The sequence below is a fragment of the Bos mutus genome, chromosome 4, assembly GCF_027580195.1.
Source record: "Bos mutus isolate GX-2022 chromosome 4, NWIPB_WYAK_1.1, whole genome shotgun sequence".
Classification (NCBI taxonomy): Eukaryota; Metazoa; Chordata; class Mammalia; order Artiodactyla; family Bovidae; genus Bos; species Bos mutus.
Genome location: NC_091620.1, coordinates 72,895,760 through 72,921,480, shown reverse-complemented (window position 1 = coordinate 72,921,480; position 25,721 = coordinate 72,895,760). Strand labels below are relative to the sequence as shown.

The 25,721-nt window shown below is 41.3% G+C and overlaps 3 protein-coding genes across 8 annotated transcripts in view; 2 read left to right on the top strand and 1 right to left on the bottom strand.

Annotated features, from left to right (window-relative positions):
- The window catches only part of LHFPL3 (LHFPL tetraspan subfamily member 3), a 657,269-nt gene extending 650,452 nt beyond the window's left edge, over positions 1-6,817 (top strand). The window contains exon 4 of the mRNA XM_070369658.1: positions 6,681-6,817. The gene's annotated coding sequence lies outside the window, so the exon portion shown is untranslated. The remainder of the gene's footprint in view (positions 1-6,680) is intronic.
- Positions 1,007-23,721, bottom strand: LOC138987572 (uncharacterized). The gene is made up of 2 exons (XM_070368854.1): positions 23,140-23,721; positions 1,007-22,914 (listed from the first exon to the last, which is right to left on the bottom strand). The coding sequence occupies exons 1-2, from the start codon at positions 23,719-23,721 to the stop codon at positions 22,861-22,863; spliced, it is 636 nt and encodes a 211-aa protein (XP_070224955.1). The 3' UTR covers positions 1,007-22,860.
- The window catches only part of KMT2E (lysine methyltransferase 2E (inactive)), a 91,253-nt gene continuing 88,931 nt past the window's right edge, over positions 23,400-25,721 (top strand). For all 6 annotated transcript variants that reach the window (XM_070369647.1, XM_070369643.1, XM_005901446.3 and 3 more), the window contains exon 1: positions 23,400-23,726. The gene's annotated coding sequence lies outside the window, so the exon portion shown is untranslated. The remainder of the gene's footprint in view (positions 23,727-25,721) is intronic.

Sequence of the window (25,721 nt, the reverse complement as noted above, 5' to 3'; positions counted from 1 at the left end):
GCTTAGGGTGTGCAGTGTATTCCCTGGAGAGTAAATCAAAGCAGCTGCAATCTCCTGCCAAGAAAGAACTTACTGCCCTAGCTTGGAGGTTCAGTGGATGATTGAGTGCAAAAAGCTTTCTGGAATAGAAAATGAGATACCCCATGGGCCAATCTTTGAAAACTGCAAGCTGCCAAGCAAATGTGAACCATCAGGGATCTAAAAAATAATATCATTATGGCAGGGCTAGATAGATGGGCTTTCTTGACAGGAAGAATCCTCTGAACTGATGGCTGAATTCCTGAAGGGAGTTACAAGATTTTCCTTGCACTTCTGAAGACTACATAACTTAGAATTCTCCCTTTGGAAAGTTTTTCTGATGTCCTTTGAGGCCATGGGCTCTAGAGGCTGACTCAAGTTGTAAGTGTGGCTCTGACATTTATCTGGGTGACGTAGAGCGTATTTTCTCTTCTGGGAAATGGGAATAATATCCTTTGCCTAACTAGATTGTGGTTTTGAGAGTTAGAAGTAATGTACAGTGCCTGTAATTTATATACCCTTTAAGAAATAGGGATGCAGATATCCACCATGCTTCCAGACTTCAGAATTGGCATGAATTGACTCAGTAAGATGGGACCAGAGAGGAGAATCACATCTAGGCTTTTATTCTTTATTTTTTAAGCTACTCATTAGCATTCTTCACATTCTCCAACTAGCAGATTATGATGAGTCAAGATCAATTATTGTCTTTAAGTATGTTTAGTACTAACTGATCTAGTAAGTGTAAAACAAAGATAGCTAGCAATTATTGTGTTCTTAGTATGTGCAGGGCATTCACGTTAGCATTCTTATGATTATCATTCTCATTTTACAGATGAGGAAACTGAAGTGCAGAGATTAAGGAACTAGTTAGTGCAAGGTCACAGCCTAGTGAGTGTCATGACTAGGAAATAACGTGTAGATACGGGGGCGGGGGGTCAGTCTTGGCGGATGTCGGAAAAAATCAAGATCAGTCACACTGAGAAGGTAAATTGAAATTTAAATTTTATTCTCTTCCAGTTAACAGCTCAGCAAAGATAAACTATGCTTTTGTCATTTAAAAATTGCACTAGAGGGCGCCAAATACACAACTGTGACTCTAGAACTGTTTTGCTAATATAGTTCCCATAGTGCAACAAAACATACAATCAGTATAGATTCAAGCCAGAAGCCCATCCCAGAAAGAGAGTGATGCAGTTTAGGACAATTAAACAGCTTTATTTCTAGCCCCGCAATTAAAAGAAAGGAAAACCCCTCATGCTTTATATTCAGCAATTTATAATTTGTCTCTACCTGATACTCATTGTTATTCAAAGTGCCTTTCAGCTGGGTTTTCAAATTTCTCTTTGCTCTGCGAGCTGAGTGGTGAAGAGTAACCTGGAAAAGGGTAGGGTAATCTGGATGAAAATAAATTTTTAAAAATTAAACACTGAGATATTGTTTAATATTTATTTTAGCAAAGTAAATCATGCATTTTTTTTTTTAAGAAAACAAATACCCCACCTTACATCCAAGAGCTTAAAATTAAAAGGAACAACACCCCATTCTTAACCTCAAGAGACAACATCTTTGAGAGGTAACTCCAGATTCCTAAATAATGTTTATGTTTCTATTTCTTGATTTATCAAACTGACATTATTTATCTTTATGGGCTTTCCAGGTGGTGCCAGTGGTAAAGAACCTGCCTGCCAATGCAGGTAGAGGTAACAGATGCAGGTTCGATTCCTGGGTTAGAAAGATCTCTTGGAGGGCACAGCAACCCACCCCAGTTCACAAAATAACTTTTATTTCCCCATATTAAGAGAGGAATAACTGCATTGCAGAACATTTAATGTTTTTTACAATAACGAGATTACTTTGTATATGGGATTTCATCAAATTAAACACGATGCTCATCTTTCCATGTCATTAAGCATTAAAAAAAAAAAAAAAAAACTGTAGTGTAACTTACATAAAACATGTTCTAAAGTGTAAGGAACCTCCACCTCTTTAACCAGCGTGAAGATAAGATCATTTCACTCCACAGTAGAAACTATGATATTTGAAGATCTTGTCTTAGTTATGCAGCGGTGAGAATAGTGTCTGAAGGGGCAAGACTTAAAGAGTCCTGCTGGGAATGCAGAAATCAATCAAAACAAGTTAACAACTCATCCTAGAAAAGTTCTAATTACTCCTGAACATCTCAAGATTAAATGGATCATGAATGAGTTAGTCACAGGTTTGGAGTTTGTCAATTTTTTGGTGGAAAATAATTTTTGTATGCTTAGTTCTCTTATCATTTCCTTGTAAATTATCACAAGCTGCACAGAAAACTGCTAGAGTCATTAGTGCAACTAACAACAACAAAAAAATCTAGCATCTTTGTTTAGATCTTTTTTCACCACCCATCTCCAATCTGCACCTGACTCCAAATGGTAGGGGGCACGGGTTGGGAAGTATTATGGTTTGGGTCAGTTAGCAGCCTAAAATGTACTTGGGAGGAAGCCTGTCTACTACTACATTTTTCCTCTGAAATAAAAAAACAGAGCGGTGCTATAATCATACCAAACCTAGGCTTGTCTACCATCCCTACAAAATACTCATCCAGTACTAAGCTCTGAAATAATGGTCAAGTTGAATACGAACTGGAACTTCTTCAGAACCAGAAGCTTGAAAGGATGCCTGGGAGCTGGTAACATACTAAGAAACACCAGCTCTTTCAGATGGGAGGAGGCCATTCCTATGGGGACGGGGAGAAGCCTTACCTAACACAACCGACATAATTTGAAGAGATGCTCGATAAATAGTTTATACATTTCCTTATTTTTATTTAGCCTTTATGCTAGATACAACTCTATGCTAGGTATGCTAAAGGGTTTGTATGCTTTACCTCATTTGATCCATCAACAAATGACTCCGCGACATTCATCTTTTAAATTTGGACACAGCTGGTAAGCGGTGACAGGGGACTCAGAATTCAAATACAGATCCTTCCCATGGCAGGGACATTACCGTTCTGGCCTCCTCTAGCAGAGCATAATGAACAATCATTGCCACTCGGCACGTAGGACAATGGACAGACGGATCGCTACCAGTATTTCCGAAGATGGTGGTTAAGGCCAGGTTCACTTTGAGCAGTGCGCACCGCAGGAAGTTGTAAAATACATTATATACTTTTTGGAAGGAATGAGAAGCTGACCTTAAAGTGTGTCAACTAGGTCACTGAACACCGAAAAGGCTAAAACTCTGGGCTCCGGGGCCCCAGGAAACGCCAGGCGGAAGTGGGCTCGGCCGCGGAGGAAGTGCGTTTTTGAGGCTCCTCCGCGACGACGCGGGCGGGGCGGTAGCTCCAGCCGGGCAGCAGTTGCGCGGCCTGCCCTGCCCTCTCTTCCTCCCGTGGAACTGCTGGCTGCCGGCAGCCTGGCAGCCTGGGCCGAGGGGCGGCGGGCCTCTGGAGACGCAAGAGCCGCTTTCCGGGGCCAACCCCGACCCCTCCCCCTCCGCGAGGGCGGTGCCCATGTGATGCTCGCAGCCGCCTGGCTACGCCCTTCTCGGCGCAGGCCAGCCGGCTGCCTGGACTATAGCGCCAGGCCCCGACTCGCTGGGGCCGGTGGCCAAGCCACGAGCTTGCTGCATCTGCTGCGCAGCCACCCACAGCTCCCTCTTCCAGACGGGGAGCCAATGTTTGGACGGCTGGGTAGAGTTCACGAGGGCAAGTTCCATCTCACCAGGAGCGAGGGAGTTCTGAATGAAGAGAAAGGGGATCTTGGGTGTGTCCACTGTATGCTTAAGCCCGTTTATCATATATAGAGTGAAAGGGCCTACTTCCACAAAAGGCCAAAACTGGACGACAGAACCTCTTTCCTCTTTATCGGCCCGACTTTGAAGAGGGTTAACTTCCGTTAGCGTTTCCAACTAAAGTTCCTCACTGTGGCTTCTCACCTCCACTTTGAAGTCAGCTGGTTTCTCCAAGGACTGTTGAGGGAAGAGGCTGTTCTAAGCTAGAACGGGGTGCTGGGCTAACAGTAGCTAAAGGCCTCATTACTAACCACGAGTCCGGAGATGGCCCTGAGAGTCGTGTGTGCACTCTGTAATGCACATTTACAGCATGCTGAGAATTCTTAGGCTTTATGGGGCTTCCCTGGTGGCTCAGATAGTAAAGAATCTGCCTGCAATGCCGAGACCAGGATTCAATCCCCGGGTTGGGAAGATCCTAGAGAAGGGAACGGCAACCCACTCCAGTATTCTTGCCTGGAGAATCCCATGGACAGAGGAGCCTGGCAGGCTACAGTCCATGGGGTCGCAAAGAGTCTGACACGACTGTGCGACTGCCACTTCACTTCATGGGGCTATCAAAAGGTCATGGCACAAAATTAGTTAGGAATCTGCGTATTTGGAATCTAGGGAATATCTCTGTAAGAAGCTGATGTTAAAGGTCATTGAAGCTTATTTTCTGGGAGCCTGAAACAATCTTAGCCCAAATAATTTGGTTTCATGAAACGCCGTAAGAAAAAGGATTGTGACGCACTACTTTAATGCACACTCTGGACGTGTTTTGAAGCTGTATTCCCTATGTACAAAGATCTTGCTTTTTGCACCTGATTTCCCCTTGACTATTTTCCAGTTAATGGTTGGGTTCACAGATTACAAATGTAACTGTGCAAAGTTTTTTTAAAAGCCTACCAGAGGTTAGCAATATCAGATTGTTTATGGTGAACCTACTGTGCAGACAAGTAACTTCCTTTTAGATACCAATTTTCTTAAAGATTGCTAATTTCCTTGTTATAATATTTAAGCTCACCCGGCCAGGCAAAATCCTTCTCTCCTGTCTCCACAACTAATCTTTCAAAGTGTTTTCATTATTCTCTGACATCCTCATTGAAATTTAGTACCTCACAAAAGGCTAAATTTTCTCAAGTATACCTTTTCAAAATACAGGACTGATTTAACTTGGTAGGTTTGTCAAAAACAGGCACCATAGTTAATTCTGCTATAGGTTGACCCAGAATCCCCATTTTAAGAACTACTGCTGCTGCTAGGTTGCTTCAGTCATGTCCGACTGTGTGACCCCATAGACGGCAGCCCACCAGGTTCCCCCATCCCTGGGGATTCTCCAGGCAAGAACAGTGGGATGGGTTGCCATTGCCTTCTCCGGAACTACTGGCTTAAAAGCAAATACATCATGGTTGCTTGGAATCATTTCTCTGGTTAGTCTCAAGCTATCCGTATTTTATACAATCAGGTAGAAAATACCTATAGAGGCATGACAGTCACCAAACTGAGTAATTTATGCGAAAGTGCAAATTTGCTTTGGAATTCTTTAAGTTCTGTCCTATTAGAGGAAAGGAACACAGCCAAATAAAATGTCCTGGATGGAAATGTGGCCTTTTTATAGAAAAACCAGTTTGTACAAATGCTGTTATTTATTCAAGATGTTTTAGGCCCAGAGATAATGTATGACAAGTTTATTAAACCAGTTTAAGCTCTCTTTCACCTATTTATGATTAAAATGTACAACTCTAAGGAAAAAAAAAAAAGTACAACTCTTTATTACCTTGTTTGTTGCCGACCAAGGGCCTGGGGTTGACGGAAAGCACTGAAGTGGACCAAGCCTTTGCAGGCCAAGGACCTGAATCAAGTTGTGAAATAAAAGGCCCTGTACTGCAGTCACACCTTGCCAAATACCTGGTAAAATTAGTTAGCTAAAACCAGTGAGACACTTCTCAAAGATAACAGACAGATGCTGCTGCTTTTATAGCCGTGTCCATCTGTGACAAACAGCTACAGCGTTCTTGATACTACCAGTCCTCAACCCAGTGGGACCTTGCACCAAGATCAGTGCCACAAGGTAGAAGAACATGCAATCTGATCGTAATGCTACTTCCTCAACAAGTATAAGAATATACTTGCTAAGTTTGTATACTGCTGACAAGTGCTAAATTGTTCTGCAAAACGAAAGATGACTTAAGAGGAAGACATTTTTAGAAAGACAGGGCACCTGGAAGATAAGAAGCAAAAAAAAAAAAAAAAAAGCTTAGGAGAAACAATACGGTACTGCACACTTTAAAATTTAAGATAACAGACCTCATGTACGTATTTTACCACAATTAGAAGAAAATCTTATAGGGTAATTTTTGCAGTTTAAACTTACTCAGTCCCCCCGTGAAACTGTCAGTAGAGTACGTATTATGTATTAATGCCTCATGAAGTAAATTAAATTCTCTTATTGGTGAATGTGATTAAGTGCACAGTTCTGTTTTAAATTTTAATATGTCAATGGCTGCCCAAGGAAGGCAACTACACATAGGATGTACTGAATTGGTGACCAATTTTTAGGTTCAATACAGCTTTGTTAATTGCTTTATAAAATGCCAGCACCTTACTGAAGAGTCCATCATTTCAAAAGAAAATCTTGACAATGCTTATTAAACTTCAATTAACTTTATTAGTAGTCTGTCAAGTAATCAAGTATTCATGGTCATCTGTGGTTCCACAGCACTAAAACTTTTACTTGGTTAGTGCCATTATTTGAAGGTTACTTTCCTAGTGAGGAGACAAATAATTGTTTTCCATTTATTAATGTCACCTACCCCATTAATTAATTATTTTTGAACACTGAGCATGATTCAGGCCCTGACTCACAATTTCCTTAACGCGTTAGCTTGTTTCTCTTTAAAATACAGGTACAGCCAACACTATACTTCCCTGGCGGCTCAGCGGTAAAGACTCTGCCTGCAATGAAGGAGATGCAGGTCCGATCCCTGGGGCGGGAAGATCCCCTGGAGAAAGAAATGGCAACCCACTCCAGTGTTCTTCCCTGGGAAATGCCATGGACAGAGGAGTCCGGTGTGCTACAGTCCACAGGGCTGGAACAGAGTCAGACACGACTGAGTGACTAAACAACAACATGATACTTCAGAGAGTGTTGCTGTATGACCAACTATGCAGTACTCAGCAGAGGACTAAGTAAAACCCTACCCCCACAAAAGAAGTACGCACTGTATGTGCATACTGCCTGTATTTTCTTCCTGTATGTCACTAAGATATAGGGTATAAAGCATTATACTAATAGTTTAAATATATTAAGAACATTTTTTACATGTTATTATAAATTCATTTTAATCACAGCATATTATTCCATCTACTGGCTCAGACACAGGGTATATAATTATTTGCCTATTCCTTAGCCATTTATTGGTATGTGTAGTCTGACCTCCTGGCTTCCTTTTCTGTGTACCAACTGATCCCTTGATGACCAGCAGGCTCTCTGGCTTACCGGTTACCATTTGAACATTATTTGTTTTCAGAAGTCTTAAGTTCAGAATATTTTAACTGCTCTAGTTCAGGAATCCACAATCTTTTTTTTTTTCTTCTGAATAGGGGGGTCACAAAGGAAATATTTTAGGCTTTTCAAACCACAGTCTCAAATAGGGTGCCTGTACCCCCACAGTAACACTTCAAAAATATAAACAACGTTCTTAATTCCTCAGCTATAAAGACACAGGCAGGGCTGGCTGTAGTTTGCCTAGTCTTATTCTAGTCCTTAATGGGATAAAGGGTAGTTAAACCTCAACTTCATGCAAGCATGTATGATCACAGTAACTTACAAGTGCTGGCTGAATATTTATTTCAACATGGTCTTCATCATAATGCTTTCTGGCACCTGAAAATATCACCAAGTGCTTGTTTGGTCAATTAATAAAGCATGTATTAAAACATACACTTTACCTTAGGGAAAAAGAAACTCAGTGATTATGAAGAAATAACTCAAACTGAGATTTAAGTTTACTGTAATGTGTATAATTATATACTTTGTATATAATTTTAGTTTTACATGTAACATCTTTTATCTCAAATAACTTCTGAAACTTGCTGTGATTCTAGTAAGTTACTTTTGAATATTCCCAAAGATTTAAAAATAACATAAAAAAAAATTAAGGTTAAATTTTTCCAATAGTTCTTGCTTACTTGGTTAGTCTACTTACAAGTTACATGCCCAAATAACTTTTGCTGTTTGCCACCTACCTATCCAGTTCCTCATTTTACTCTTCATGTTTTGTGGGACAGAACCCATTTGGAATAATGTATTCAGTTCCAGAGGTGCAGAGGAAAAGAGCGGACCACAGAGATGCTCAGTATCACTGAGGCTGTTTAAACAGAAGTCAGTCACTTGTTCAGCAAACTAATGCATGCATAAAGAGGGAGGGAGAGGTAACACTGTATATTGGAGGCTTTTAGGCTAATCTGAATTCTATCGATCTCTGCTAACATCTGCTATGCTTATGCTGCATGGAGTAAGACTGACCATTGTGATAGCCCACAGATGTACCTATTCTCATATACAATGTCTGAGAGGAATTTAATGGTGTGTTCTTGTTCATGTATTTGGCACTTTTGTAAACTCAGCTCTCTTCTTACGACCAGTAACTCCATCCTTCTCTCTGCCCTTGGGTGCTTGTATGGCACATTCTTTTTAACTGCAGCAACTCACAAATTATCCCTCACTGCCTCTTTGAACAGGAAGAATGCTCAACATAGTGGAATGTTGGAAGGACTCAATTCCGCACCTCATTTGTCCCTTCAGACTTGAATTTATTAGGCAGGATGTGTTGGAATACACTCATCTGAAAAAAATTTTCTTTCCTTCTCACCCTACAAATTATCTTATCCATACATTCTAAATGCATTTATGTCGTCATGCTTTTCAAGTTGAAGAATCCCATAATTAATGACATGACCACTTAGGTTTCCCATTTGAGGCAAATCTGTGCTTTAATTTGGGGGGGAAAAAAAGTAAATTCAATTAAGTGAGATATACACACTATTGTATATAAAATAGATAATAAAGACCAGGGAATTCTATTCAACACTCTGTAATGACCTATATGTGCAAAGAATTTTAAAAAGATTGATATATGTGTATGTACAACTGATTCACTTTGTAGTACACCTGAAACTAATACGTTGCTAATCAACTATACTCCAATAAAAATTAAAAATCAAAAAGAAATAAGTGAAGTGAGGGTAAGACAAGGAGTAACTATGACTCTTTGCTGCTGCTGCTGCTAAGTCGCTTAAGTCGTGTCCAACTCTGTGTGACCCCACGACGCCCTCCCACCAGGCTCCCCCGTCCCTAGGATTCTCTAGGCAACAACACTGGAGTGGGGTGCCATTTCCTTCTCCAATGCATGAAAGTGAAAAGTGAAAGTGAAGTCACTCAGTCGTGTCTGACTCTTAGCGACCCCACGGACTGCAGCCCACCAGGCTCCTCCGTCCATGGGGTTTTCCAGGCAAGAGTACTGGAGTGGGGTGCCATTGCCTTCTCCAACTATGACTCTTCAGATAGCCAAATGCCTCATCATCTGAACAGTGATGCCTATGAATGCAACTCCCACTGTCCCTACCCACTATCCACTGAAACGCTGCCAAGACAATTAGCTTGGCACAATCAGCAGGCAAAGACCTCCTTGAGCTTAATTCTGATCCAGCGTAAGTTAAATTCTACATATCCTATTCCAGATTAATCCTCTGGACAATATGGTGACCATATCAAGACTAAAAACTATGTCAAACTATGTCAGCATTCTCAGAAACCACCTTCCTCTCTCCCTCACACACACCCACCCACCCACACACAACATTTATTACCAGCTTGATGGAAACATAAATTCTTGGTATACTATCTACTATATTTATATATATATATCTCTACATGCTGTATTATGGATTTGCTGAAGTCATTTGTAGTTCTTTGTACTTGGCATTTATTTAAGTCAAAAGAATACTAATTTAACAATCTAAATATAAGATCAGAAAACCTGTTTTTGTTAATAAGCAAACTGGTATCTCTTGGAAGACAGAGTAACCAAGGAGCAGGTGTATTTGAAAAAAAGGTCATTTATCAGTTTATGAAGAAAAGACAATTATCTCTTTAGCCAGTAATTTCCTTCAAGGAGGTTATTATACAGGAAGTCTAATAGTGTCCATAAAGTTGCCTGGTGAACATGATACATGTGGAATTACATGATGAGAATATTTACTGGTACTGGGGCTGGATTTTTTATGTTGAAGTGGGTCCTTAAGGTCCTAGCTCATGAAATCTGAAGTTCTTAAGTTACTAATATTAAATGAAAGGATGCTTCTTTCTGCTCTTGAGTTGCACTTCTGGGATTTAAAGTTCCTCCTTTTACCTTTAAGAGAAAACAGTAACTGTGGTTGAAAGATCACTGTCTAAATATCTCAGTAAAAGTAGTAGGATGAAATGTCACTATGTTTAAAATAACAGCCGATAGCTCCTCCCCATTTAAAATGCTCCTATATATTAAAAGGGTATAGAAATAAGATATTTTTCACAAAAAACCTAAGCACTCCTAAAAAGACAGACTGATTCCCAGGCTAACAAGACTTGACCCTTATCTACTACAGAAAAAAGTCCATCAGAACATTATGATTTTTTTAGGAAACAAATTATGTCGCTATTCTGAAGAAATCTCCAAGAAGAAAACTAAATGGTTCATGCCAATAATACCTTCAAGCTTCTTAGGTTGGAGGTACAATAAAGCTCTCCAAAAAAGAAATAGGGGATGGGGAACAACTGTTGGCACTGTAGTTTTATAGAAACATTTTAGTGAAATGCTTCATTCCATGTAAGTGTTTATCAAAGTAGCACCTGCATGCAAAGTACCTGAGCATGAGAAGTTTCTGCAAAATGCAGATTCCTGGGTCACACTAGGAAGTCCAGCAATTGTGGTTCTTATGGAATTGCTACATTCTAAGAAAATTATGAATGATATGTAACAACCTGTTTGGGGGAACTGGGGTGGAGTCCTGGAATGTATAGTTAGTAAGCTTCCCAGATAATTATAGTAGTCAAACTAGCTTGGGAACTACTGACATGCAACATTTTAACATGCCTGTAGTAGAGACGCTAATTTTTTTAAGTGTTTTTTTTTTTTTTTTTTAAAGGCTTGGTAGCCATGAGTATGACCATGGGCTTAAGAATTTGTCTTCAATGAAAGATCAATTAAGTTGTTAGAAATGGATGACCAACCTTAAGTCTGCCTTGAATTAAATGTGTGATGATATTTCTACCAGTTTTTTACGTAGGATTTTCACCTAACACTTAGGCAAAGAAGGAAAAAAATTTCTCAGGATCTGTATAACAGAATGTTATCAACTTATAAAAATGTTACAAATCTTAGAATTGATTTTTAACAGTGCCAAACCTGCCTGAATATTGTAAAATTGCTTGTGTTGTGGAAGGGACTGGTCAACACATTACTGGATTCAACTTTATAAAAATGAATATCAACAATATCATGTTGATTGTAAACTATTAAGAATTCAGACTAAGTATCTTTCTGTGCAGAGATAAACATGTACTTTTTGTTTTTGTTTTTAAACATGTACTTTTCTATCAAAGCCCTTTTGGGATGTTTAGTCCCTACAACTGTTGCTGCATATTGGTAAGCATTTATGATCTCCATTCATTATTTGTGGGACCACACCTATTCTTTTGAAATGAGATACCAGAGTCTAGTCCTGAAATTCTATCCTGTTAATAGGGTTGTTGATCAGTTTAGAAAAGTTTGCAATGGAGAGGTTCTTTTTTCTAATGTAATTAAGCAAAAGTACCTGTACAGTTGTCTTTTTATTATTATTATGCTATAGAAAGGCAAGTTTAACCTGAAAAATAAGAATTTATAACCAAATGCCAGAGGTTGGACAGGAATTTTCAATTTGATCAACACAATTGAACACTTTTTTTTGAGGAGGCTTTTATCTGCAATGGGCAAAGAGTACTAGGACACCCTTCACTTGGGATTGTTAATCTGTCAAAGATAGAATTGATGTTCAATTATTCATACACCTCCACCCTCAAATAGTGGCTTTGCTCTTGGGCACAACCATTACCATTTTCCTAGCTTTTAACTACAAAAATTCATCTCTAACCCTCTTTACTTCTCTTCACAATTAAAGTTCAGGAGCTATTTTGCAGTTTCATACTTACAACAAAGAGAGAAGAGACCTAATTAATTAAAACATTTACTTGAGCACTTACTATGCCCTGGGAATTAATGCAGGGACTATGTATTTGTCTGAGACAATGCAAGTTAAATACTGCCCTTCAAGGGCTCACATTCTAGCAGGGTTAGAAGATTCTAAATAATTATAACAAACTGCTATGATATTAATAGAACTGGGTAAAGGGTACATGGAATTGTAACAACAGACTTCTTGGAGAGCACCAGAAAAAACATCAGAGAGAAAAGAACACTTGAACTGAAGGATGCATTCACAAGGGGGTAGAGTAGGAATATTCCATGAAAGGATGATACAAGAGAAAGGTCTGACAGAACAAGTTAAGTTTGGAGAACTGAAAGCAGCAATATGGGTGAAAGCAAAAGGAAAAGCAACTGAATCTTTGGAAAAAAGGGAGGAGCCACCAAATCAGAGAGTTCCTTCCTTTATGCCACTCTAGGAGCATGGATTTCTTTAAAGCATTTCAAGTAAGATCAGATTCACATTTTAGGAAAATCACTTTGAAGGATGACAGATGGATTAGAAGGGGCAAGATTAAAGCCAGAGTAAGCTACATCACTACACAGTTTTATATATACACTCATTTATTTGACGAATATTTAGGGTGACAGGCTACTCTATGCCAGGTCTGAGCTAAAATAGTGGCAATGGTCATGAAGAGGAGGTGAACCTCCCCTTCATCAAGGGGAGGTGAACCAAAAGATAACGGACATACTTATGGACATAACAGACACCAACTGTTGAAATGAGAGATGGTTCCTGGGTTTTGACAAGTTGTAGATCATACTGTTTGCATCATATTTTTAAAGATAAAATACAAGCATTTTGCCTTGTCACTACAAACTAGAACTCTGAATAAAAATGCTTTGTGGGAATACTTGTCTGTTGCAGAAAATTCATCTGTAAGCATACAACCCAGAGAGAACCAGTGAAACCATTCTATTTCCTTTACCCTCATTTCTGTGAAAGCACACACAATATACAAATGCCCTATGAACGATAAATTTTCATGTTTTTGTTACCATTTCTTTGTAGTATACAATGCTCTCTAATGGATTCTTTAAAAATAATTTTAATGGCTGTACTTATGCACATATTCTACTTTAAATAGATTGTTGGAATTTTATAATCCTTTTACACATTTGTCTACTTCTAGGACTGACTTGTCACAAAATGAGAGTTGAGATAACATGAATGATTAACAAATAATAATCCAAAATGAATTCTGGACCATTTTTCATTATTCCGCAGCAAAATGAGAATAAGAACAATTAGCAAGTTTTTCTGGAGAAGGCAATGGCACCCCACTCCAGTACTCTTGCCTGGAAAATCCCATGGACGGAGGAGCCCGGTAGGCTGCAGTCCATGGTGTCACTAAGAGTTGGACACGACTGAGCGACTTCACTTTCACTTTTCTCTTTCATGCACTGGAGAAGCAAATGGCAACCCACTCCAATATTCTTGCCTGGAGAATCCCAGGGACGACGGAGCCTGGTGGGCTGCCGTCTATGGGGTCGCACAGAGTCGGACAAGACTGAAGCGACTTAGCATAGCATAGCATAGCATAGCAAATTTTTCAGGCTTCCCTGGTGGCTCAGTGGTAAAGAATCTGCCTGAAATGCAGGAGACCTGAGTGTGATCCCTGGGTTGGGAAGATACCCTGGAGGAGGGAATGGCATCCCACTCCAGTATTCTTGGCTAGAGAATCCCAGGGACAGAGGAGCCTGGTGGGCTGCAGTCTACAGTGTCACACAGAGTTGGAGAGACTGAAGGGACTAAGCACCACAGTAAGTTTTTCAAAGTAACAATTTCTAAAATCAAGAGACCATGTCCTTATTTGCTGTTAGTAACTATTTTTGAAAAATAACAGTGTTGCTATTTAGACAACTAATCTAGCAACTCTATAGTGTATTTGATTAGGCCTAGGAGAAGGCAATGGTACCCCACTCCGGTACTCTTGCCTGGAAAATCCCATGGACGGAGGAGCCTGGTAGGCTGCAGTCCATGGGGTCGCTAAAAGTCGGACACGACTGAGCGACTTCACTTTCACGTTTCACTTTCATGCATTGGAGAAGGAAATGACAACCCACTCCAGTGTTCTTGCCTGGAGAATCCCAGGGACGGGGGAGCCTGGTGGGCTGCTGTCTATGGGGTCGCAGAGTCGGACACGACTGAAGCGACTTAGCAGCAGCAAACCCCTGCCAACGAGTTCTTTTGTTTGCCTCTCATACACACTGAATTGAATTGCTACATTCTACCAAAAAAACCCTACAAATTTCATGATTATTTTGCTTTGTTGATTCATATCTTAGAGATCCGTGGACACACATTGTTTGATCTGTCCTAAATTTTGTTATCCTATCTTCAAAACAATGACTCTGTTAGGTTCCTATAAGACATTAGACCTAGACTATGAAGCAGAAGTCCTTAATTTAGAACAAATCTAACCAGCTTGTTGGGAAGCTATCTAGCTGCTCACTGCTACTAATATGTAAGGGAGTTACCCATGTATCTCTACAAAGACAGTTTATTATGACTAATAATTACCCTGTTCTTGTAAGTACCTTTCTTCCAAGTAGCTTAACAACTTTGGGTACACAATACCTCTTTGATGCATAGTAAAAGAATGAGCAAGCAAGGAAGTAAGTTTTGCCAGTGAGAGGGAGAGGCTGCAAGGGAATGAATAAAGTCTAAAAAATGAAACTACTTTCAAGTTCATGCTTTAAGTCAAAATAGCCTGTGATGTCAAAACTCTTCCTTACTCTCTCAATCTAAAGGGGACCAATACCTAACACATGTACTTCACCTGGGTCTATCTGTGGCCCCACATTCTAAGAAGTTTGCTGGTCTGGCTTAATTACTGAGTTCTAAAATACCAAATTTTATGATTGATAGGAAGATCTTCTTTTCACTGAGAATTCCTTTCCAAAGAACGAAATTAAAAATCCACATATGAATGCTTAACTATCCTCTTCCCATCTTCTAAGCCTTACCTCATTTGATTTTATAATCTGATTTCTTCATTTTACATTGCTGATTCATTTCAGAATGATTATATTTTAACTTCACACAAATTATGTTATTTCACAAAAATGCATAGCAAGGAAAAAACTGCATTTATAAATGAAACATTTATTCCAGTGGGAACATATGATTTGTTTTACTGTTTGAAAAATGGAAGACATAACCTAAGTTTTGTTTATTAGTAGTATTTTTGGAACACATGATGGCAAGGGCTGGTGGGAGAAAAAAAGATTATGCATAGAAAAGCAAGCAGCTGCTTTGCTTCCACAAATAGTTGATTTTACTAAGTACCTGGTTCAGAAAACTTAACCATTTGTTCAAAGAATTTACCTTAATTTTTTTCACTTTGATCTAAGCCTCCAATTAAATTCCTGTCAGAATTTAGACCTCATCCTTGAACATAATTTGATAATTCCCATTTGGCTGATTAAAAAAAGGTACGGATACACAGAAACAACTATGCCATAGCTATTATAGTCTCATCATCATGAAATTTTGATTTTCATGACATAAACCTCTGCTTCTTTCAATGTTTTCTGTTTTGTTTTTAATTTCAGAGAAGGCTATTTGGGCCTAAAGCTACGAATTAGGAAGTAATCTACTACCTAACTTCAATTAAAGCTCAGTTTACTCTGTAGCTTAATATGTGAGGAAATTTTAAGAGAGTCTTAATCTCCCCATCAATTTAACTGGTCATCTTTACAGAGGCTGAGGATTTCAATAATACCAAAGTTTGACTTGTTATACTAATTCTTGCCTACAGAGGTAAGGATAAATTTAGATCACTTTGATACACATATTTCAACAGTATACATTGTTACATTAATTACAGAAACTGCAATTAATCAAGTGAGTAATCAAGAGGGAAGTCTGGAGAATACAGAAAAGGAAAAAAGGGGGAGGACATTAAGAATGGGAACCAAAAATTAAGTGTCTACTCTATGCTAATGATCACATAGGAGAGCAAGACAAAGATACTGAAAACAAACATGAATGACTTCTTTAACGTAAGTACTCACTGATTAGGATTCATATAAAAATTAAGGAAAAAAAGAAAACATGATCAAATTCAGTCATACCTAGAAAAACAAAGTACTTAAATCCAAGTTATCTTGATGGATATTTCCTCACTTGTAAAAAGACAATCAAAACCAAGTCGCTTCTATCACTAAAAACTAATTTCTGCAAGACACAGCACAAAGGCACGTGACAGATGAAGCACAGCTGTCCCTTCATATCCTTGCCCCACAGATATCAAGATCCCTTATAAATGGTATTCATTCTTAGCTTGGTCTGATGTTTAGCTACTTGTGGACATTTACAAATTATGACTCTGATATCTAAAATGTTACATCAGACTCTTTACTAAATGTCCAGTTTTCAATTTGGAGTTAGTAAGCAATATCTGGGTCCCTGTGAAGTCCCTGAGGACTTCTGTGAGACAAGTCAGTGATTTCCCTCTTTGAAACTATTTCCTCAAAATAAAAGAGAAAGAAGAGAGGAACAAATGGCTTGAGCTTCACTGACAAAAGGACTCTAGATTAAAAAAAAAATCATCTGGTTCCAGTTCACCCTCTTTTCCAGTCTCATCTCTCAGTGTACTTCATGTAAGACTAGTCAAACAGGTTTCTTATACTTAGAACATATGTTCTCTACTCCTGCTCTTTGCCTTTGCACATAAAGCCATACTGACTGCAAATACACTGTTTCACTGCTCCCACCCCATCCACTATTGAAATCCACATTGTCCCTCCCTAGTTCAAAAATTCAATTTCCTCTACAAAGCACTGTACCTGTTAACTGGGGCTCCTGGGTGAATGCTTACAGTACATACCTACAAGGCTTAATCCCAAAGTGTTAGTTGCTCAGTTGTGTCCAACTCTTTGGCACCCCATAGACTGTAGCCCACTAGGCTCCTCTATCCATGGAATTCTCCAGGCAAGAATATTGGAGTGGGTTGTCATGCCCTTCTCTGGGGGATCTGCCCAACCCAGGGACTGAACCCAGGTCTCCCACATTGCAGGCAGATTCTTTACCATCTCAGTCACTGGGGAAGCCCAATCCCAAACCAGATTATAAATTAATAGAATACAGACTAGTCCTGTGCTATCCTTAGTCGCTCAGTCGTGTCCAACTCTTGGACCCCATGGGGACTTGCGACCCCCATGGACTGCAGCCCGCCAGGCTCCTCTGTCCATGGGGATTCTCCAGGCAAGAATACTGGAGTGGGTTGCCATGCCCTCCTCCAGGGGATCTTCCCAACCCTGTGATCGAACCAGGTCTCCCACATTGCAAGCGGATTCTTCACTAACTGAGCCACCAGGGAAACCCTAGCTTGTACAATAACAGGTACAGTGAAGAGGACCAGGTGGCATAAAGCAGATTTGAGGACTAACAACACTGGCAAAATAGGTGTCAAATGGATGGGTGGGTGGGAGAACCCCAAAAGTTTTTAACATGATGGTACAGAATCAACCAGAATATTTTCCATCCATTTATATATCCAACTGACTTGCTATCATTACCATAAAAACATGCTATGGCACAATGGCCACCTCATGCAAAGAGTTGGCTCATTGGAAAAGACTCTGATGCTGAAAGGGATTGGGGGCAGGAGGAGAAGGGGAGGACAGAGGATGAGATGGCTGGATGGCATCACTGACTCGATGGACGTGAGTCTGAGTGAACTCCAGGAGTTGCTGATGGACAGGGAGGCCTGGCGTGCTGCGATTCATGGGGTCACAAAGAGTCGGACACAACTGAGCGACTGATCTGATCTGATCTCTTCAGTCATATATAATTTTTGGAAGGAGATTATCTTGTCAACCTAACTGAAAAATATAAGAGTTAGGAATTATGTTCCGTGTTTCCATTTATCTTAAATATGGTGTGAAAAGTTTTAGTCGTCGTGTCCAACTCTTTGTGACTCCATGGACTGTAGCCCACCCGGCTCCTCTATCCTTGGAACTCTCCTAGTAAGAATCTTGGAGTGGGTGGCTATTCTCTTCTGCAAGGTATCTTCCCAACCCAGGGACTGAACCTGGATTTCCCATCTGTCTGAGCTACCACGGAAGCCCTAAATATGGTAGGAATGCAAATTATTTGAAATTAGAGCTAGAGTTCCAATCTATCCCAAGAATAAAGCAACTGCAGAGAGAAAACCATAATATGATTTTAAATCTAAGATACAAATATTAACATACTTTGAGAGGGTACTTCCCTGGTGGCTCATCTGGTAAAGCATCCATCTTCAATGCAAGAGACCTGACCGGGGTTTGATCACTGGGTAAAGATCCCCTGGAGAAGGAAATGGCAACCCACTCCAGTATTCTTGCTGGGAAATCCCATGGACAGAGGAGCCTGGCAAGTTAAGAGCCCATGGAGTCACAAGAGTCAAACAAAACTTAGTGACTAAACTACCATCACCTTTAAAAATAAATACTTTTGAGAATAAAATATATTAAAGTGATATAATCCCTAGGAACAAACTGTCACATAATTTAACTTGGTTTAACTTTCAGTTGTATGAAATACCATTTACCCTGAGTCCATAACCAAATTACTTTTAATAGGACCAGCACCATATAAAAGATTGTTTACTGAAGGTATATTCTGTACCTCAGAAACACAAGGTTGACCATGCCCTTTTGTTAAGCTGTATACATATAATAAAGAAGAAACAAAAAAACTCCAAACCCAGTTTTCTTTTGTAAGAAATGTAAGTGCAAGATCAACACTGAAGCAAGCAGAATTTATGGCAAACAAGCACTGAAGAAAAAAATGGCATAAAATACTTTTCCTAGATCACTCAGAGAAGGTGGGGTCTATAAGTTTTTGCTATTTCCTATTTGCTTCATGTAGATAGAACAACACAATTTTTCTAGTTTCCACGTGAAATGCCATATTTACAGATGTTTCAGACTTGAACTAAACATAAACAAGTCAACAGGGAAGAAGACTGTGGACCTGATCTTTTTCAACAGCAGAGAGCAGGTAACTTTCTTTTAGATACTTAAAGGAACAAACTTATTAACTCTCCTTAAGAGAAAAACATCAATTTGACCTAAGATATCCACAACCCTGGCAAGTTTTTTTGACCAACACTTGCAAATATGAATTTCAATGTTAACACAAATAAACACCTTGCCTAGGGAGAATGAGGTAGTACTTAATCTGTGCCCACCCACCCCAGGAAGTTAAACTAAGCAAGCTGTGTATGTTAATATTATTTTAAGGTATATTTAACGGTTTCAACTCAAACACTTCTCAGATATGAATCTTTCCATTCTGCATTTAAAGGCCATTAAAATCAGGGAGAGGTGGAGCAGAAGAGTTTTATATAAAAACAAAATCCTTTGAAAGTCACATGTAATTAAGATGATTTCTTTACTATGAATTTAGTTTCAGCAAATGTCAAAAAATAAAGTTAATAGACAATGACTATTCAAAAATCCCCCCAAAAGCTTTAAGACAGAAGGGTTATCAGTGTTTATGCTAAAAGCTCAAATTTGATTTCCTGCAGGGCTTCATTTTACGTATCATTTTAATAAGCCCTTATTGGAATGCCAATGTTATAACACATAAAACATACGTAACTGCTAATGGCTGACCCAGTAACGCATAAAATGACAAGTGACAAAAACACAAGGGCAGAACTTATTGGGTCCTCTGTATCAGAGCAAGCAGTACTACATAAGCCCCAAATACATCAAGGAACTATAAAACACAAATAATTTCTGGTGTTCAGATATCGTTGAAGTTTGTAGGTTAAAATGTCCATTAATAAGTGAGAAATATGAATGTCAAAAATCTAAGGCCATTTGCTGTTTTCCCATCTTTGCAGGGGCAGCACTCTCTCTGTCCCATTAGCAGCCTTCCCTCCCCATCTCACACATGAAAGGGGAGGAAACCTTGCTGCTGAGCATAATCAGCCCTTTACCTCTACTAGAAACTCTGTGAGGGTCAAAAGAGGGTTTTGGGGGTTTTTTTTGGCTTGTTGATTTAGTCTGAAAGCTAGTACTTTACAGTTTGAGATCAAGTACCAAGTATAGTTTTTTTTTTTTTTTAATGAGTTCAGGAAGCCTGTTGCTCAGTCATTAAGTTGTGTGGAACTCTTTGCAACCTTCAGGAAGCCTGTGGCCCCTGGTAAACCTGAACACTGCATCTGCAGCTCTGAGATGAAAACCTGGATGTTTAATTAGAGAATGGGCACAAATGAAATTGTCCAGGGAGAACATAAAATGCAAGAAGGCAGACAAAGACAAGTAACTGCAAGTACTATTTCAAGAATCACAGGAACATGAAGAAAAATTAGAGCTAAATATGTTCATGGATTTGGCAATCAGGAACAATAAGGACACAAATTGATTAAAAGCACAAGGATTTGGTTCCATTAGCTTGCAATATGGTCTGTTTTCCTTATTAAGGCACAGTGAAGTTATAACATTTTTGAAAATTACATTTAAATCTACTTTGTATTCAGTCCCTCTAAGCCAGAAAATTCCTTTAAGGGGAATGAAACATTTACTTATATGTCATACAGTTCCCTGAAATTACTCAAGAATTCTTATAGGAAAAAGGCCCAATTTATATTGACAGTGGACAAAAAAGTTTAATTTTAAAATCTTTGTACTACTTAAAGTATTAAAAATTCTGTCTTGTTTTCAAACTACCAAGTCTGTAACTAAGACTAAGGAAATAGCTCAACCTTGGTTCCAGGTTAAAGTTATCTTTTTAGGACCAACAAACATTCTCATAGTACCAAATATAGATATTCAGTAAAAAAGCAAGTCAGGTTTTAGATGGACAAGTCTTTGTTGAATAACTCCCAGCTCTCACTCACCACCACCCAATGTGAGAAGCCCTTTTTCTTCTCTAGTTCAGTTAATGGCTGCTATACTACTTTGGCAAGTGGGAATAATAAAAAAATAAAACTGACTTCCCTACTTAATCTGCCAATATTGACCATAAGAACTTTTGAGCTGCTGGAAATCTTCACCTAGCAAAGCTTCAAATACTAAAATTAAAATTCATACTTATACAAGTGATTTAAAGAGGCAAGTTTTAATATTTCATAATGGTGCAGGAATCTTAATGAATATATACCAAAAATGATTACAGTTTCATTTTTATTTTAAAAAACCAGTTAAGAGGACGACAGAAAAACAACAGAAGACCAAGAATACTGAAAACACCCTTACAACTTCATGTGTATTACAGTACTAGCAGTTTTTATTCTGTATTACTAATCACGTCTAAATTAAAAAAAATTTATAGAATTTCACATTCTTGTGGGGTATACAGACAGGGAGAAAACGGGAAGAAAGTAAATACAGATAGAAGCAACAAGTTTGAAAAGGGCCCTCAAACTTCAGATGGTATACTCCTTGATTTCTTTTTAACTTTCAGGAAATTACAAGTGCTCCTGGGTATTTATCATCACAGTTTTTACACTTGATTCCAAACTTAAGGATTATTTTGCTATTTGAATCTGAAAAACTTAAGTTCTCTCGGAAATTAATCGATATTCCTTGGCGCTGTGGCCCAGAAGCTAGACTCTTTACTCAGTCCAGTGGCCTTTCCCGACTCGTGGCTGATTCCAGCTCCCACATTAGGGATCTGCCACCTTACGTAAGTATACTTCGTAAGGAGAAAGGCAGATAAGAAAATAGGGCGACAAGCCTTTCCCTTCACAACAGCCGTCACATCCCCATCAGGAGCGTCCCTCGGGGGGCTTTCCCCAGCGAGCCGCAGCTGCTAAGCAGTATGGGGGAGGGGAAGCGCCCTCAGTCAACTCTTCCTCTTCAGGCCGCCGACGCCGACCGCACCACAGACTACTCCGCCCCAGCCCTTTCCCCTCCCCCGCCCCCGCCTGGGTCTGAGCCAAACCCCACAGGAATGCAGCCCGGTCACATGCGCTGCGGCGACGGTGGACGTGCCTCTCCCCCCGCGCCCCAAGGAGACCCAGCGCCATCTTGCCCTGACGCAGTTCCTAAAGTCACGGGAGAATTTGTTTCCTCGTCCGCGCCAGCGCCCCAAAGTTTCGCAGAGGCCGAGCCGGGGCCCTCACCTCGCGCAGGGACAGGAGAAATGGTCAAGGAAGAGCCTTTAGATTCCCCTCGCCACCGCTTGTGTTCGGAGTCGGCCGCGGCAGCAACGAACACCATCGTCACTTCTCCCTCTCGGCCTTTGCAACAGCCTCCCCCGACGGCTCTGGCCCCACCCGCTGCTGCAGCATGAGGTCACTGCTAGCCAATCAGGACGCGCTCGACCCAACACATCAGACACTGATTGGCTGCGTGGACCACCTCTGCCTCTCCCCACCCAGCTTACCGAGCGCTCCGGGTCGCTGTGGAGCAAGAAAACGGAAACCGCCATTTCGGGGAAAGACCCCGAAAACAAGAACCGCAATCACCGTGTCATTTTACTGGGGAAACCCTTTATTTTTTGGCCTACCCTTTTGTTCTTAGATAACCGTCTGTCTGACCCTCCCCCGTTTAGTCAACTGCCATCTAAAGGAATTCCCGATGCCCTCCCGCACATTATCCCGCGGCGGGGAAATCGTTCCCCCGGGCCAAAGGAGTAGGAGGTAGCGACGGCAACTGCACCGACGGCAACGACAGCTTTTTACCCCGATACACGGTGGCAGGGAGGCGGCGCTGACGGTGGCTGTATTTTTCCAGCTGCTTCTCCCCCCGACCTCTTCCGTTTCTGGCTCCTCCATCGAGACGGCGCTGGACTCAACAGCTCCGCTTTTATCCGGTGCTCGGAGCCTGCGCACTGAAGCCGCCTCAGCCCCTAGTGGGCGTCGAGTGACACCCTAACCGAGTTCACCCCGCTCCGGAGGCCAGACTTGGGGGGGGGGGGGGAGGGGAGGAGGAAAGAATAGGACAGAGGTGGTTTTGGGAGTGGGAGAAAGTGCTTGCGGGGAGAGAGGGGGGCTCTTTCCAAGGCCTACAATCGTTATCCTTCCACCCAGTAGTGTCGCGCCCAAGCTCACCGATATCCAGACTTAAGGGCTACTCAGGGAAAGGGGATAAAGAACCAATCCCATCAAATACCGAAACTTTCCCAAACCTTCGGTGAATTGTTGAATGCATCTGTTGTGAAATAGACGGAGATTCTGTTGACCGCTCTGCCTCCAGTTGGCTGTCTTCGAGCCTCCGTGGAGAGGCAACGGCGGGCGGCAGCCCATAAGCAAAATGGCGGCGGGCAGCTTCGTCCCCTCCCCCTCTGCCCCTGCGGAGCGGGGCGGGCGGGCCCCGTGCACTTGCCGCCGCCGCCGCCGCCGCCGCCGCCGCCGCGGCCGCCGCCGTCAGCCGCCATTTTCCCAGAGCGAGAGGCAGTGACACTGAGCGGGCGCAGGGGGCTGAGTCGGAGACGGTACCTGAGTTCGGGAGCGGCAAATAGAGGGGGTATAGACACTGTGAGCAGCCTCGCCGTAGCCTCTGCGTTCCTGTTGATTGTCTCTGTGCCCCCTCCCCTACTCCTCGTTTGCTGGCGAAGAGGCTGAGCGCTGCTGTTTGGGGAGGGGGTGTGTGGAGCCGGGTCCTGTGTCTGCAGTGGCTGCTGTCGGGGGATCGTCTGACCGCGGAGGTGTGGAGAGACTCCTTGGGGGTCGAGCAAATAACGGGGTTCGGGTGTCTGGTGTGTGAACATCACAGGTCAGTGCCTGACGTCTCCTTGGGAGTTCCTGGGGTTTGCTGGGTGGAGGGACGTGTGTTTCCAGGGGGAGGGGGCTTTCTCATCTTTATCCTTACGGTGTGGGGGAGTCGACGTCGACTCAGGTGTCTTGGCGGGGGCTAGACGTTGCTTGTTTGATTTGAATATATCCTTTTTCCTCCTTGTTCCTAGGAAGGGAGTATTATGGCGGGTTTTAGGGTTGGGGAAGGGGAAACTGGCAGTTAAACCCCCTTGAGAGTGGGAGTTAGGGAGGGGGCGCACTCGTCGCCGGCAGCGGGTTAGAGCCGCTTGGGTAAGGAGGTAGGTTTGTGACTGTTGTTAGTAGGGTTTGTGTCGAAGTGGTCCCAGGAGCTGCCAGCTCTCTCCCTTTCCTCTACCGCATCTTGTTCAGGTGCTGGGAACCCGTATAGGCCCCATTTTCTTCTGCTGCTTCCATTTGTCGCCTGGCAGTCTCTGGTTTAATTTTCTCGTAAATACGAAGGGGGTGGCAAGAACGCCTTGGGTATATCCCTTTGTGGGAGAACAAGTCAGCTCCTCATCCTCTCCGGGAGAGGGTAAACCCGCCCCTGAGGTGGTCACCCCAGCACCCAGCCGTCTCAGTCTGCCCCCCGCCCCCTCCCCGCTTGCATTATCGTCGCCCTTTACTGTAGCGGAGGCTTAGAAGCCACAATATGGCACATTTCAGGAAAGCTGAATTTGACCAAGGGATTGGCACAAACACTGTGGCAGCAGACACAGAAGAGAAACAAACGGTTCACTGTGCTAAACAGGGGAGGAGGAGAGAGCAAACAATCCGGAGGGCTCTCTTCCATCGGCCTTAGCTCCTTAGAGATGCATTCTTGCTGGACTGTGTTTTACGAACGATACAGTTTAAAGTCAAGGGGGAATCGCTAGAGTTAGCTTCAGAGAGAGCCCCGTTTTGCCCGTTTCTCCTCACCTTTTAGAGACGTGAATAACATAAGGTGTTAGGAGTTCTGGAGACCTTGGAGAGAATTAAGTGAAGTGCATTCAGCTCTAGGCTGGAGACATCAATACCTAATTGGAAAACAGTCAGTTTTTCCTTTAATGTCCTAGATGGCCAGTAAAAAGTGAAATTTCCCTCTTTTGTCCTTTACAGATTCTAAAAATGGCGGCCCCAGGCTGATGTTGTGGTAATCTAATCAGCTCGGGTCCTCCACACCCCTTGCAGTGCGTTTGTCTGCAGCATATTACAGGCTTATTATGTTTACATGAAGAGGCTGGGCCTTTTTTCACCTCCCCAAACCGTTTACAAAGATGTGTCGATTTTACTGCAAATTGCAAATGCTGTGTTTTAGTTGATTAGTTTTACGGGTTTTTCCTGAGAGGCAAGTAAAATGACACCACGTTTCAAAAACTAAAAAGCACTCAGGTGTTTTTATTAGAAATTTCAGCAGTGAGGTCAGGTGCTCTTACATATAAAAAAATTATTAGGGGGCAAATAATAGTTTTTGTTTGGTTTAATCCAAGCGTTTTTCGTTCAATAAGCTAAAGTAAATTAAAATATTTAGTAAGTGTGCAAGTACAGCCTATTTTGTAAGAATCGATGTTTTAATCTACAGTAGAACGTTTCTCATTCAACCTTTGACCAATTTTGTGAATTTTGGTTTTTGTACTCTTTCAAATTAATTTTTAGGGAGCTGTACAAACAAGCCTAAACCTGTTACTTCACTGGGTGTGGAGGTGCTTGTTCTTCTCACTATTAAATTTTGCATCCATTTTCCCCATATATTTAAGCGTTGCTTAGGAATTTTGTAAGTTGATTGTGTATTTGATAAAGTAGAGCTCTGTGCTTTGCTGCCCTGTAATTGTCTTATAACATATTGTCACAATTATGTAAGTAAAAAAGTAAAGCTCTAGCTCTTGATATTGTTCCTTGCCAAACATGTCCATTTATTTACTGGCTATGGGATGTGAAATTTAGTCTGTTTTAGTGGGACTTTAAATAAAAGTCATAT

Coding starts and splice junctions, on each gene's coding strand:
- LOC138987572 (XM_070368854.1), bottom strand. CDS start 23,721: ATGTTCACACACCAGACACCCGAACCCCGTTATTTGCTCGACCCCCAA. Junction 22,915..23,139: donor CATTCAACAATTCACCGAAG/GTTTGGGAAAGT, acceptor CCCCCCCCCAAG/TCTGGCCTCCGGAGCGGGGT.